The 13,410-nt window shown below is 48.1% G+C and overlaps 1 protein-coding gene across 18 annotated transcripts in view; it reads right to left on the reverse strand.

Moving 5' to 3' along the window:
• Positions 1 to 13,410, reverse strand: part of NCOR1 (nuclear receptor corepressor 1) — a 145,924-nt gene that overhangs the window by 13,702 nt on the left and 118,812 nt on the right. For 14 of the 18 annotated variants that reach the window (XM_060135336.1, XM_060135346.1, XM_060135345.1 and 11 more), the window contains 11 exons: positions 13,109 to 13,365; positions 12,473 to 12,833; positions 10,555 to 10,782; positions 8,274 to 8,483; positions 7,695 to 7,844; positions 7,245 to 7,352; positions 4,880 to 5,045; positions 4,089 to 4,579; positions 1,542 to 1,670; positions 1,023 to 1,180; positions 638 to 861 (listed from right to left, as the gene is read on the reverse strand). In XM_060135336.1, the coding sequence (XP_059991319.1) occupies positions 638 to 861; positions 1,023 to 1,180; positions 1,542 to 1,670; positions 4,089 to 4,579; positions 4,880 to 5,045; positions 7,245 to 7,352; positions 7,695 to 7,844; positions 8,274 to 8,483; positions 10,555 to 10,782; positions 12,473 to 12,833; positions 13,109 to 13,365 (2,482 nt within the window). The remainder of the gene's footprint in view (positions 1 to 637; positions 862 to 1,022; positions 1,181 to 1,541; positions 1,671 to 4,088; positions 4,580 to 4,879; positions 5,046 to 7,244; positions 7,353 to 7,694; positions 7,845 to 8,273; positions 8,484 to 10,554; positions 10,783 to 12,472; positions 12,834 to 13,108; positions 13,366 to 13,410) is intronic. The other 4 variants (XM_060135337.1, XM_060135350.1, XM_060135353.1 and 1 more) reach the window with 2 other exon arrangements.

The raw sequence follows: 13,410 nt of genomic DNA on the forward strand, positions 1-13,410 counted from the left end.
AATTGTGGCTTCCGCTGCTCTGGGTCATCTACCCCGCTGTGTGTCTTCCAGATCTTTGTAGAATCTCTGACCTGACACCCCAGTCTTGTTCTCAGTATTTTTATGAACTTCATGAACGTTCATGCTGCTCTATATCAATTCACATGCCCCAACACTTAGTCTACTACCTTGAACGAACAGCCCTGCGTCCGTTTTTTAAACTTCCAAATGCAGAGCACTGGGGGAGAAGACACGCTCTTTACCAAGTAGCCCTGCATATAAACGTGTTTCCTCTCGTGGTGCCTCTCTTGGCCTCACTTTCATTATTTAATGTCAGCTTCCTAAACATCTGAACATTCTTAGGATTCTGAAGAACCAGGCCAAGTGTCCCAACATTACCACCGAACCACACATTCTTCCTGTCTTTGCAAACCCACAGAGTAGAGCAATCAACTTGTGAATACATAACAAAAAGGTATAGGACCAAACTGCCCAGTAGACATTCCAAGAATAATATACAGAGGAAAAACCCTCATTTACACTTTCCAGGGAATGAAGGTAAAATAACTTTAGGTATAAGAAATGAATCTCCTAACTTGGAAATACAAACTGTTTTACTGTTGGGAAATTTACATATGGCTTAAAATAAAGACCATACCTTCCCCTGGATTTGTCCACAAGATTTTCTGGAGAGACCCTTGAACCTGATCTTTGATGGTGAAGAGACTGAGACTGGGATTCTGGGCTATAACGGTTTGATGTTTTAGTCCTCACGGGTGTAGACACCAAAGCAGACGGTGAATTTTGGAATGTAGAAGTGGGAGGCTGCTGGGGAGGCTGTGACGGAACTTGATTTCTAGCAAAATCTTGCGTGATAATTTGCTGTGCGTGAGAGAAGAAGGAATTAGTTAGAGCCATTGAGTACTTTCAAGAAAGTGTAGCGTAAAAAATCTAGACAACTTTATTGTGATTCTACGTGAAATGTGCCTCCTACATGATCTTTCTTTTAAAAAAAAAACTAGTAAGAAGAGTGAGAAACTTACACAGATGTGATCAGCAAGTGTGATGAGTCGGTGTGTCCTGGGCACCTGCCCCACCCCCTCGGCCTGTGAAGATGGGGGCGGCGGCGGTTGCGGGGAGGGCGACTCCGGCTGTGGCCGATAGTGGTGCAGCGGTCCTTCGTACTGCCTGCAGGCTTCGTCTAATGGGGACAGACAGATGTCTTACTCCAGGGATGCCCGCCTTTCACTCATGAGCAAAGATTAAACATAACGCAGAGAAACACATGGAAGGGAATTCATATCTTAATTTTGAAGAAAAAATATTTATTCACTGAGAGACATCAGAAGACTAGCAAACAAAACTAATATCAACTATTATCATTAAAATATACACAAAAAAGTCATCAATAATGGCTTAAAAACCGTTTTCCATTAGAGCAGTTTTAAAAGTTTTACATGTTTCTAGACTCATACAAGACTACTCTCAAACAAAACGGGCTATTTCTTAACGTGCTCTGGACAGGCAAGGAGAAGGAAGTGTGAAAACACGCAAAGACCCACTTTCTGCCTGGCTCGCCTTCACGACCTCCGGCTGGTAGGCCTGCAGCCTCTCGGGGGGCGGCGCGGGGGAGCTGGCAGGGCTTATCACCTCAATGGCATCGCCAGGTGTTTCATACCGGTGAGAAGATACTTGAAGAAAAGAAAAGAATCTATTTTAAAACTAATCCTATAAAAAGACTTGGAAGTCCAAGCTCTTCAAACCTATTTGCAAATTTTCGGTTTTTACTCTGAGAAATGTTCAATGGCACCTCAGGTCAATGGAAAACAAAAAAAAAAACACAACGAGGTCAATGCATGGTGTCAAAGGTCAGTAGGCGCTTCCTCGGACTCCTAATCCTGGCAGGGTACGGAGTTTCCTGAAAGTCTGTGGGCTCTAAGACCTTTAGGTGAGGCAGAACAGAAACAGAGCTTGACGTTCTCCTGGGGGCTGGAAAAGAAAATCACCAGGAAACTCATCAGAAGGGATTAAACCAACGAGAGAGTAGATGTCAACAGTCCACTGTTTCCAGTCGTTTCCATTCTGTGGGACAGTCAGCTCTCCTTTACCAGGACGACTTTAAAGCTGTAGATTAAGTAACATCACATAATGATTTTCTCAAGTCACTGAGTACTGCTGACAAAAATTTCTCCCACTTTTTAGCACCACGTTACACTGTGAAGATAAACAAATGGTAGGGAATGTCTGCAGGGAAGCAAAGTCACTCCGTTGGGTTAGCAGAAAGGGAGGATGCACATGCCAGGGAAGGGCCCTTCTATAATGCGGTTCCCAAGGAAACCGGGGGTCTATGCAGTAGGGGTCCAGGTACTTTTCTCAGTCCTGCCATGGCCTGAGAGCCAAGAACGGGGGCGTCGGGGGGCTGTGACCTCCTGCTCAGGAACCTTCTGACTCGCGAGTGCTGTGTGCACCTTTGGGTGCACTGAAGCACCTGAGGAAACGGTCAGAGGCCCAAAGGGTGTATGACCCTGGCCAGAGCAGCAAGCGTGGTCAGGCGGTGATGGGTCCTGAACACAGGCAGAAGGTGGGAATGAACTCTGCTACTAGACCACCACCCACTCCTCCAACCTCATCTCAACAGCCCTCTCCTGCCCCCCGCCAGGCCACGGAAGCTGCAGTAACCTGGGTCTAGTATGCTCAGGACAGAAACCTGTTAACTGGGGTGGAAATTATCTTTGGAGAACTAAAATAAGTCACCATATTCAAAGTAACTGACACTCCTTTGCAGCGGGCATTCACCGCTTTTCCTGTGCCAGCGCCCTCCTAATCTGCTCCCCACATCCAGTGCACAGCCGCGGGCGGCCTGGCGCTACTCTGGGAGCACACTGTTCTTGACGCCTGAAGAGGGGGTGGGGAGGCCCTGGAGAGGAAAAACCGGAGGGCACGCTGGTAACTGTGAAGAGCCTGTGGGCTTCACGCAAGGAACTGACTCAGTGATGAAAAGATAAACACTCAGAAAAGCAGCCAGACTCTCTGCTCTCAGACGTTCTGTGACGCAAACTGAAAAGAAGTGTTGTCGGGTGATCAGCGAGCATTCGACAGGCCCCAGGTTGGGTCACCAGATGTGTGCTGGTGACTTCCCTCCAAAAGGCCTAGTCATAGAACTAGGGATCTTCCAAATTTTCTGCATGGATAATACCTACTGGGCTGATTTTCACAGTCCAGGCTAAAGGATGTCTTTCATTTACACAACAGGCTACCAAGCTGCCCCCACCCCGACTTGTCTCCAAAAACCTCAGCAATGGGGTTATTTACCCAAATAGGTTACGACTAGGCGTGGAACTAACTAAACTAAACAGAACAACGCGTTGCATGCTGGTGCACAGGGCCCACAGGTCATTGTCTCCGACTCTACTCAGTTCATTACTGGAAATGAGAGGTTTCAGTATTAATGGATACTCGTTTAAATACTGGCCTGTTCCTTCAGGAATTCTATATAGAATTTAGGCTGTAGTTAAAAATAAATTTAAAGTAACTTTTCTAGCATTTTACTGTAGATTTGTGAATTCTTACACTTAACAGGGTAGATATCAAAGTGACTAACCAGACTTGGTCAAAATCCAACTTGCAAGAAATTCCAATTACCAATAATAATAATTACCAACAAAGTGGTCCCGCTTTTTAAAAAATCTGTATCTTAGAAAAAGAACACTAGAGGCTTTGGGGTATTGGCCTAAATACTGAATCACATCCTAGGAAATGTTTCTTGAGGAATGAGGCCTCGGTAGCGCTGCGCTTGATGACACATCCATCACCTTCCAGAGCCTGAAGATGTTAGTGAGCTCCGCCTCTATCTCCCTTCCAACCTTATCTCCACAAAGGGCATGGCTTCTCATGGAAAACACCTTGACAGGTACACTTAAGACACTCTGATATTTAAAGAGTCATAACAGCAGAAGAGACACTTTGCACCCCTAACCCACAAAACCTTTCCATTACATTTACTGCCAAGATTAGAATTTCTTTACACCGTATGGTTCTGCTTTCCCTAGAGAATCAAGTAGTAATTCCGTACTCGGTACCACAGTGCGAGGCCGGGTTGAGATACATACAGCTACCGGAAGAGTCTGAACTCTGGGAGCCACGTTCCCTCGCGTCCTTGTCCGAGGCAATCTGCCGGGTGATGATCACGTCTATGAAGTTAGCTGCGGTAATGGTAGTCTTCCCTCGGGTCCTTAGCTCTTCCTCATATCTGGATTTTGGAGGAGGCCCTCTCTCTTTCCCAGCCTCAGAGTAAACTACTGCAGACTGGGGCTGGGGCTTGCCACTCGGCAGGGCTGAAGAAGCGTACAGACACTGACCGGGTCTCTTCTCCGCCTCCAGGCTTTTCTGCTCTAGCTGCTGCTCACTAACTGCTGCTGACCTGCTCCTCAAATTTTCTTCTAACCTGGCAGCTTCATGCTTACTCTCTTTTGTTTTGGACACGTCCATCTGGGGAGCAGACGCTGCGGCGTCCACAAGAGCAGCCAGGGCGTCCGCAGCAGTATTGTAACGGGAGGCCGGCAGGCCCTGGCTGATGGAAGGGCCCCCAGCAGGCAGCGGCCTGAAAATAAAACCAAACCAGAAGTCTGTGAAGGGGAGACTCTCCCGGGGGCAGGGGGTGGGGGAGGAAGGGAGGGAAGGGTGTGGGGGGGGGGCGGGGAGGAAGGGAGGGAGGTGTGTGTGTGTGTGTGTGTGTGTGTGTGTGGTGGGGCAGGGCAGGCGGGGGGGACGGATGGACCGCAACAAACAAGAGTGCGCAGCAGGAGGAAACATCACCCTCCTTAGACTACTGCAGTCACAGATTTAAAAGCGTGTGTGCAGAAGACGGGGATTTCTGATCCAAGTGTACACAGAGACCTACATGATCCGTAGCTGTGCGCTCGGGTCCAAAGGTGTGATCACGCTGGTTCCGTTGGTTCCCTGGAAAACGCTGGGTCTCTGCTGCAACAGGGTCTCCTGAGCTCTGACTGAAGGAGACGGGGAGCGAACGTAGCCGTGGCTGCTGGGCCGGCCGGGCTGTTCTGAGCCTGCAGGGCAGAGGGACAAAGAAACAAGCCATAAGGAAGAGGCTGGACGGCATCACTGGGGAATCGTTGCCTTCCTAATATTCCTAAATAGGAGAAAGGAAAACAAGGGAAGAAACTTGCTACTCTGCTTTCTGGCCTTTCTAGAAATAAATTCTGTAAGAGTTTTCCAATAAAGATGCAATAAAACCACACTGGTAACTTGAAACAAAATCGTCAGCTACCATTTACTGTCATTTCCATTTTGGTGACAAGTTTCTATCTTGAATCCAAAGAGAAATAAAAATAACACCAATAATGAAGCACTAATACAACTCAGATAAGTTCGTTTCTCAGATTTTTCCTCAAACTCTGGCGTGTTTCTCATTTCCAAAATCAAGTTTGCAACAACTATCTAAGTATCATAATGCAAATAATGCACATCTGCTGCAGCAGGGCCTGAGACTGCCCACCCACCCGCAGCTCTGCAGCTCCCTCCGCTTGGCCGAGGCTCTTCCACAGCAAAGCTCACAGGGTCTCAGGTTCACCCTCTTCACCCTCTCCCCCACCTCCTGGGGTTCTCGGCCTCACCCTGACTTTCCCACTTGAGCCAGCAGCTCTAGCAAACACCCCTGTCTTCACTTCAGAGCAGGTGCCTAGCACAGCCTTCTGAGCAATTTTCTCCCTTCTGACCTCACACCAGTACTGAGTGCCCTGCAGGGCACATTCCTAGAAGTGGGGTTACTATTTCCGTTTTTACATCTCTGAAGAAGCTATCCCTATTTACACTGCCATTGACAATGTGTAAGAATCAGTGTTTCTTCACACACCTCAACACAGGATATTTATCGACCTTTCAAATGTCTGATGGAGAAAAATGGTACTTTATTGACTTAAATATGCATGTTATTCATCAGTGGGATCACAAGCATTTTTAAGATAACAGTTCCTAAAAAAATTATGTATGAGTTCTACTTGGCTTTCTTTAATTAAATCAATTCCCGTGGTTTCTATACAATCAACATATAATCAATATTATGGTGCTACCTCATGATTCATTAAAGCATCTCCTATGGTCACACACTTAGTGATTCTTTGAATTATATACAGACAACAGGTTACATCTAAACGTACTTAGGCTTTGCAACCATTGACTTGTTGGAGGTAAAGCCCCAGGAATGGTATGAGGAAGTCGGAGGTGACCGCTGGCCTCGGCCCCCTCCTCAATCCAAGGGGTCTGTTGGCTGTGGCCACGGGAATGTGACACCCTCTGGTTCTGCACCAACCTCTCAGGCGGGTCTCTGGCCCCCTCTGCCCCCACCTCTAGCAGCCCTCCCAGAAACATCTCAGGACACACCTGCTCCTCCGTGCATACCTGCCCCCCTGATATCTTGTTCAAGCCAGACTCTCCACTCTCAATCACCATCTCCGTGCTCTGTCTGTTCTCCTAAGTACTGCTCTGAGTATCTGACCACATGGACATGATCAATGGTTTGATTTCACAGAATATAAAATGACAACTACGCCATGGATAAGAACACATCTTCCAAAGACACGTCAGATTAGCTACGGCCAAAACAATCACTATCACTTTGCTTTCAACTAATCCAGCTCTATCTGAAGTGCAGACCAATCTTGTTTCTCACCTCTTCCTCAATCCCCATTATCCAGTTATTGTGAAGTCCTTTTGATTCACCTTAACAATATTCATCCAAGCACCTCCTTTCTGGCCATTCCCAGTGTCAACCTATCTCAGGAGACACAGGGACGACACACATGGTCTCACTGTCCTCCTGGCACCAGCCCACACCCGCCTCCTGGGTTCTAACCCATCTCAAGCTGCTCCCATGCAAATGCCCCCCTGATCACGCCACCTGCCTCCTGCGCTGGACCGTAATTCACACCGTCACACAGCCTGCTAACCATGCTGTCCACTCTTCCTTCACCGCCAGCTCCACAAAACACCCGTCTTCACTGGTCTCCTGTGAGCCTTCACCCGGGCGACTTTCGGCTTCAGTGAGCCCTGTGCCCAGTCTCTGCAGACCCAACTGCTGGGGCCAAATGCCCACGACACCGTCATCGTGGAAACTCCACTCCCTCTGTGCCACTCCAGCCCGCACAGCACCTCCACTTAAGCGCCACCACCGCCTTCTGCCTGGTAACTCTCGGTTGCGAGGTCGCCCCGGCACCCGCTGCCGCACGAGCACGAGGCCTCCCACCCACCTGGCCGCAGGCAGAGGTCCGAGGGGGCTGCGGCGAGGCGCTCCCGCTCCTTCTCCCGCTCCCGCTCTCTTTCAGCGTTTGCCGCAGCCGCGAGGTGTGTTGAGTGTCCTGGAAAACACACAAACCTGCAACTTGAGGACAAAACGTCAACGTACAGGTGCGTCAAACAAGTTTTGCACTCTCGAGTGACTGAAAGATTTTCAGGAAGCTCCAAAGCTGAGCTGTAGGAAGTGTGTTTTATTAAGAGTCTCGAGTGACTTCGGAGCATAACACAAGCTCCCAAGATCCCTCCCGAGTATCTAGGGACAGACGGCACAGAGGAACGATAACTAATATTAAATGGAAAACTGCAGGCCAAATGCAGGAAAAGGACCCCAAACACCTCCAAGGGCTCTGCTGCCAGGACATGAGCACGTTGCTCACACCAGCAAGGGGTGAGCGCAGACCCACCTGGAGACATGGACGCAGAGTTGTACGGCCGCGGAGGGAAGGTGACCTGTGTTCCAGGAATGTAAGTGATTCTGTCCATGGGGGGAGTGCTTGTTCCCCCTGGATGAGGCACTAAAATTGCTGGGGGCATATTGGTCAGGTCAATGATTCCTAGTCAAAAGAAATACAACAAAATTATGTTTTATTTGTTATTCTAAAGATACAGAACTATACCTGGCTTTTTAATTTTGTTTATCTCTAAAACCCAATGACAATTTGCAAACAGTAAGACCATCTCCATCTAGAGAAGGATATGAAGTACTGCACCCCACACCAGCACCCAAAGACGTGGAGAGAGGAAAGAGGGAGGGAGACTGGTGAGACCATGGCTTCAAACCCCGAGCACACTGGTCTGGTTTCAATATATCAGTGTTGCCAAAACAGCCCACCTCGATGGATCAGTTTGTTTGCCTTCCTGGGCTAATGGCTATGGAGAGAAGGAATGGCCTTTTCTTTCTTTCCATCATCCACCCACCGAGCATTTATCAGAGTGCCTAGGAAACCCTGGGCGCACATGCTCGAGTCTGCAAAGGCACACACCCCTGGTTGCTGGGTACGGAAGACCCAGCTGCTGCTCCCGGGGGGACAGCCCTCTGGCCACGTCCGGGCGCAGGCCCACTTGCATCTGCTGTGAGGTGATGTAGTCGTTGAGGATCGTCTGCCGCGTGTTCTCCATCGCATAGAGCTGATACTGACTGGGGTAACCTGGAGTTGGTGACAGCTGTCTCTGGAACAGGTAAGCAGCAGCTGCTGAGGGAGAGAAAAGAGACAGGCATAGTTTAGTCTGGGTAGAACTCATTTGCCAAACATCACCCACAGAAAAAATAAGGAAAAAAACCATCTGTTGAGCTATGTGCACAATCAACTTCTAGCTGTCATGGGGCCGGGGGTCGGGGGAATACAGGATTTTGGTGGATTCCTTTTAGACCTTGACATACCAGCAACGTGAACATAAATATTCTAATGGCAGACGTAATGGAAAGGGGGAAGACAGACTAGACAAAACAAGAGTATTAACCTTTTTACCACTAGAACAGTAGCTAAAAAAAATTCTCCAGTAGTTTCATTTTCAATCTTTGACGTGGACCTTTATTAGATTTTTCACCTGAAGTCTCCAAAAGCTGTGTCTGAAAATAATTTTTTATAGTACCGATCATCTAATACAACTAAATGGAAATATGTGTGAAAACACTTTGTAACAGATAGTAAGTTTACTTTTCTGGGGGTAAGAATGATTAGTCTACAAGCATTTAATTAGCATGTCTGTTTAAAGCAGAGATTAGCCAGCAAAGGGCCAGGTGGTCAGCATTTGAGGCTCTGTGGACCATTCCATCGTACCAACTCAACTCTGCCATTACAGTGTGAGAGCAGCCAGACAAAATATAAACAGACAGGTGTGGCTGTGTTCTAATAAAACTTTATTTGCACCAACAGGCAGCAGCAGGATCTGGCCAGAGGCTGTAGCTGTTCTAACCCTAGGTTAGAGCGTGACACAGATGCTAGGAAGCTGGAGGTGTGGTAAATGAGCAGAACACACACAAGGAACTTAGTGCTGTATGTCAATTCTATCCCAATAAAACTGGAAGAAATAAAAGAAGATAATGCCTCTATCCTCAAAACACTGATCATCCAGCTCAAGCTCAACAATGGCAAGCAAGTGAAATAAAGGACTATGATAAACACTACATGAAAGTAAAAACATGTGCTTCTGTCTGAGAGCTTGAAGGAACTGTCATATATATATATATATATATATATATATATATATGTTCTCCCTAGAAGAACAAACAACAAGCTTTCGGGAGTGTCTGCGTCCCCTTCCTCTAGAACTCCCAGCTGAATCTGTCAGCTGACTGTGTGAGTGGGAACTTCTGCCTTGGTTCTGGAGACAGGCCCTGAAGAACCAGGTGTGGGCTCCTCTGAAACTGAACGTTCTCAAGCGACAACGTGATGGTACTGACATCATCACAGCCCAGCAAAAACTCTGCACCAACCTGCTGATGGGACTCCTTTCCCTGTGCAGAGTCCACTGCCCGGTGCCCCTAGCATCACCGTGCCCAGTGCAGGATGCTCTCTAGAAAACCTACACGCTTCTACACTGACCAAAGCCATGTTTACTCAAAGTCAGTGGTGTCTGTTCAAAAGTTCCTTCCAGCTGTACTTGCTACTGTAATTGTGTAACTTAATGAAAAACTCTGTAAATCTATGAGAGAAGAACAAAAAAAGTGGTTTCTCCAGAAACTAAGTTGACTGCTTTGGAAAGACTCAATATAGAAGCTGAATTAGGTATAGACTAGATAATTTTAAAAGACTGGGAAAAAAATCTAGAAGGATTCTGTATTTAGATTGCTTTGAAGTGTCTTTAAATTCTAACTTCACTTAAAAAACCAAACCTGGAGATGTATCATTTATACAAGAAAGACAGTGGTGAGGTTTAATCAGTGGCCCCTGACCTGAGATCAGAACACTGGTGAATGCATGTCTCTGCTGTAAATTGAAACATATAATGTATGGATGTGTCATTTAAAAACAGTTCTTCACATTAACCCACTTTTCCAATCAGCTTAACCAAATGCCATCAGACAAGAGAGCTTTCCACATACCTAGTATTTTTAGCTCTTTCAGGGGTACTGGTAATATTTTGTGTCTTGATCTGAGAGCTGGTTACATGGGGTGTATAGTTTGTGAAAATTCACTGAACTATATACACTAATGACCCATGCAACTGTCTGTGGACTGTACCTTAATAAACAGAAAGTCTAGAAAGCCACACAGGTATGTTATTTCTTTGCTTTCAGTTATTACTACACACGGTGCTTACCAGGATCCAGAGCCCGGTGAAACGGCATGGCTGGGTCCAGATGTGTGGGCAGATGGCTCCGGTAAACCTCCCCTGGGGCACCGCCCCTGTGGTGCGGCTCAAAAGGGCTGTGGCTCACTGCAGGGTCTACCCCAGGAACTGGAGACTTCGCTGTGATGCTTTCCCTCTGTGTAGGGGTCAGTGTCGATTTCCTTTCATGACTGGTAGACTTGCTAGAAGAAATCGTAACTGCAAGAAAAAATAAAGGGGCCAACACCACAAATTCTTAAGCAAAGTTGTTAATGTTTATTTCTCAACCACTCAAATACAGACCATATTCGTACAGTATTTTGATCTTCTCTTCCCACGAAACATGTAACAGTAATCTTGCAGAATATGCAAATGTGAAGAGCTGGCAGGCACCTCTGTGATTTGGACACTGCCCCCTTCTGGATCACAGCCCGGGTTTACCACCTAATGTTAAGGCTGAAAACGACGTTCGACACTCCTCTTTAAACCCCACTATACACTGTTTCGTTGTCTCCGCAACCTGGTATTCTAATTTCTCTTGATCCTGCATGCATCAAACCTCAGCTTACTCTCCGCGCCTGCGTTGCCAGCCCCTGCTAGGCTACACTGTGTTTCCTCACTCTGTACGTCCAGAGACTTTCTTACCAGCATCAGTCTCCTCCCTGCCCCAGCTGCTTCTTTTCTACATGACGGTATCCAGAGAGGCTTGATCGTCCCATCAGTGCTACCAGCCACCACCCTCTATCGTTTTAATGATTGTGGTAAAACACACGGAACATAAAACTTACAATTTTAGCCATTACGAAGGGTACACTTCAGTGACAGTAATACACACACAATGTTGTGCAACCGTCAGCACCACCTAATCCTTCAGATTTTGATAATGTCACCTTTGCTATGATCACACAAACCTGCCTGTCAAAACCAAGGAATCAGGCTGGTTTAGTACATCCCCTCACACCCCAACTTGCTCTAACTTGTAGAGCCTTTCCTTCTGCAGGGCACTTCTCCTCTTTCGTAACTAGAGCCAACAAGGTTTGGGTTCACTCTGCACCCCCAAACAGGCGCTTTCCTCTCCTCCTCCCTCTGTGCCGCCCCTCCCACCGCCCACATCCTTCACGCCCACAGCCTCGCAGAGTGCAGCCCAGGACCCTGCACAGAAGCCCAGCGATAAATGATTACCGCAGTACAGCCAAAAATGCTAAGTGGAAGCATGTTTAAGGGCCTTGGATTGCTTCAGGGACCACCTGGTAAAAACCACGCCTCTCAGTTTGCTGATCTACCTGCCAGCAGCATAAACCCCAAGGAGGTGTGGGGTCGTGGCGCTAACAGCAGTGCCAACTGTACCCATAGCGCACAGTAACTGAGTCCTTCCTACACACGAGGCTCTATTCTTTCCAAGTTCTTTAAACCTATCACCTCATTTTATCTTCAGAACAATCCAATGAGGTAATAAGCCTTAGTATTACACCACCAATTCACAGATGAGGAAACTATGGCACAGAAAACCTGAGGAACGGGTCCAAGTTAGGACAGCAAGGAGAACCCTGATTCAACCCTGAGCAGCCCGGCTCCACAGCTTAAATGTTCAGCCCCACAGCAGACGGCGCCCAGGAGCCAGGAGTCCAGACTGACTTCCAGAAAACCTCACGGGTTAGCTGAAAATCTACTCTAAGCATTACTTGCTCAAGCATTTCTGGACTCCACCATACTCTGCATTGAGTTAAAACATTAGGCACTTCACCTACAATTACGCCTATTTTAATGTGGCAGCCAGCCTTCCAGAGCCCTAGCATCAAGCACCACCGACGGCGCTTTCGACCACCTGGAGCCAACACCGGGCTGCGTGCTGCTGGCGGAGGTGGGCAGCACAACACAGACGTCAGACAAGGACACGGGAGGAACACACCATCGGGAGCTCTGCTCATCATGGGCGAGCCTCTGGGCGCAGTGCTGGCGTAACTCCCCGGCGTCCGCCGTGCGCTGGCGTCCTCGTAAATCCCCGGGCTCAGCTGTGCTTTGGGGGCTTCGTGAAGCGTTGACCTGAGAACCGAGGGGCCAGAGCTTACCACCGACGTGTGCCGGGAACGCACAGGCTCGCCTGCTTTCACGTCCTCGTATTTTCCCCGTTCGACCGCTTTTATGCTCTCTGGCCTAATTTCCAGTGGAGGCAGCCCACGGGGCAGTCTGCTAGGCCCCGCGACCAAGGACTTGACGTTGTGCTTGATGGCGGATTGGCCTGAACTGCTGTCAGACTTGACGGGTGTGCCCTACAGGGAAAGAGACAGGCGTCACAGGCAGCCACAGCTCAGCCGCTTCTCCACCACAGGCCACGTCGGGCTCGCGGCAACGATGGCTGCTGTCTGTGTGGGTCTCCATCACAGGTCCACTGAGCTGAAGCTGCACACTCTCCCACACCAGAACAACTAAGGGTAAAGCAGACACAAACCTTCACGTTTCCTTCCAAGAGACCTGACACTTATAATGCTTGTAAGAACTACTGATAATCCTTAGGTCGCACTGCAGTCTGAAGCGGAATGGCTACCTGGGAGATGGAGCCCTCGACCATGGGCCTCGTGCTCTGCACCACTTCTGGGGTTTTCTGGCTTTCCTGAGTTAAAACATCTTGCCGTGGGATCTCATGGATGGAGCGCCCCATCTCTTTGATGGTGGTGATGCCATCGTAAGGTTTTCCTTTGGTAATGGCACCTTCAAACGCTCGTATGGGCGGACTCTCCCTTTTAATCTGTTTGGGGTACTTAAGGCCATCTTCAAAACTTTCAGTTGTCGCTCTTGGTGTGCCTTCAAAAAAGGATTCAAGAAACATGCTTATTAAATTAATGCCAC

The sequence above is a fragment of the Lagenorhynchus albirostris genome, chromosome 20 (genome assembly GCF_949774975.1).
Source record: "Lagenorhynchus albirostris chromosome 20, mLagAlb1.1, whole genome shotgun sequence".
NCBI lineage: Eukaryota > Metazoa > Chordata > Mammalia > Artiodactyla > Delphinidae > Lagenorhynchus > Lagenorhynchus albirostris.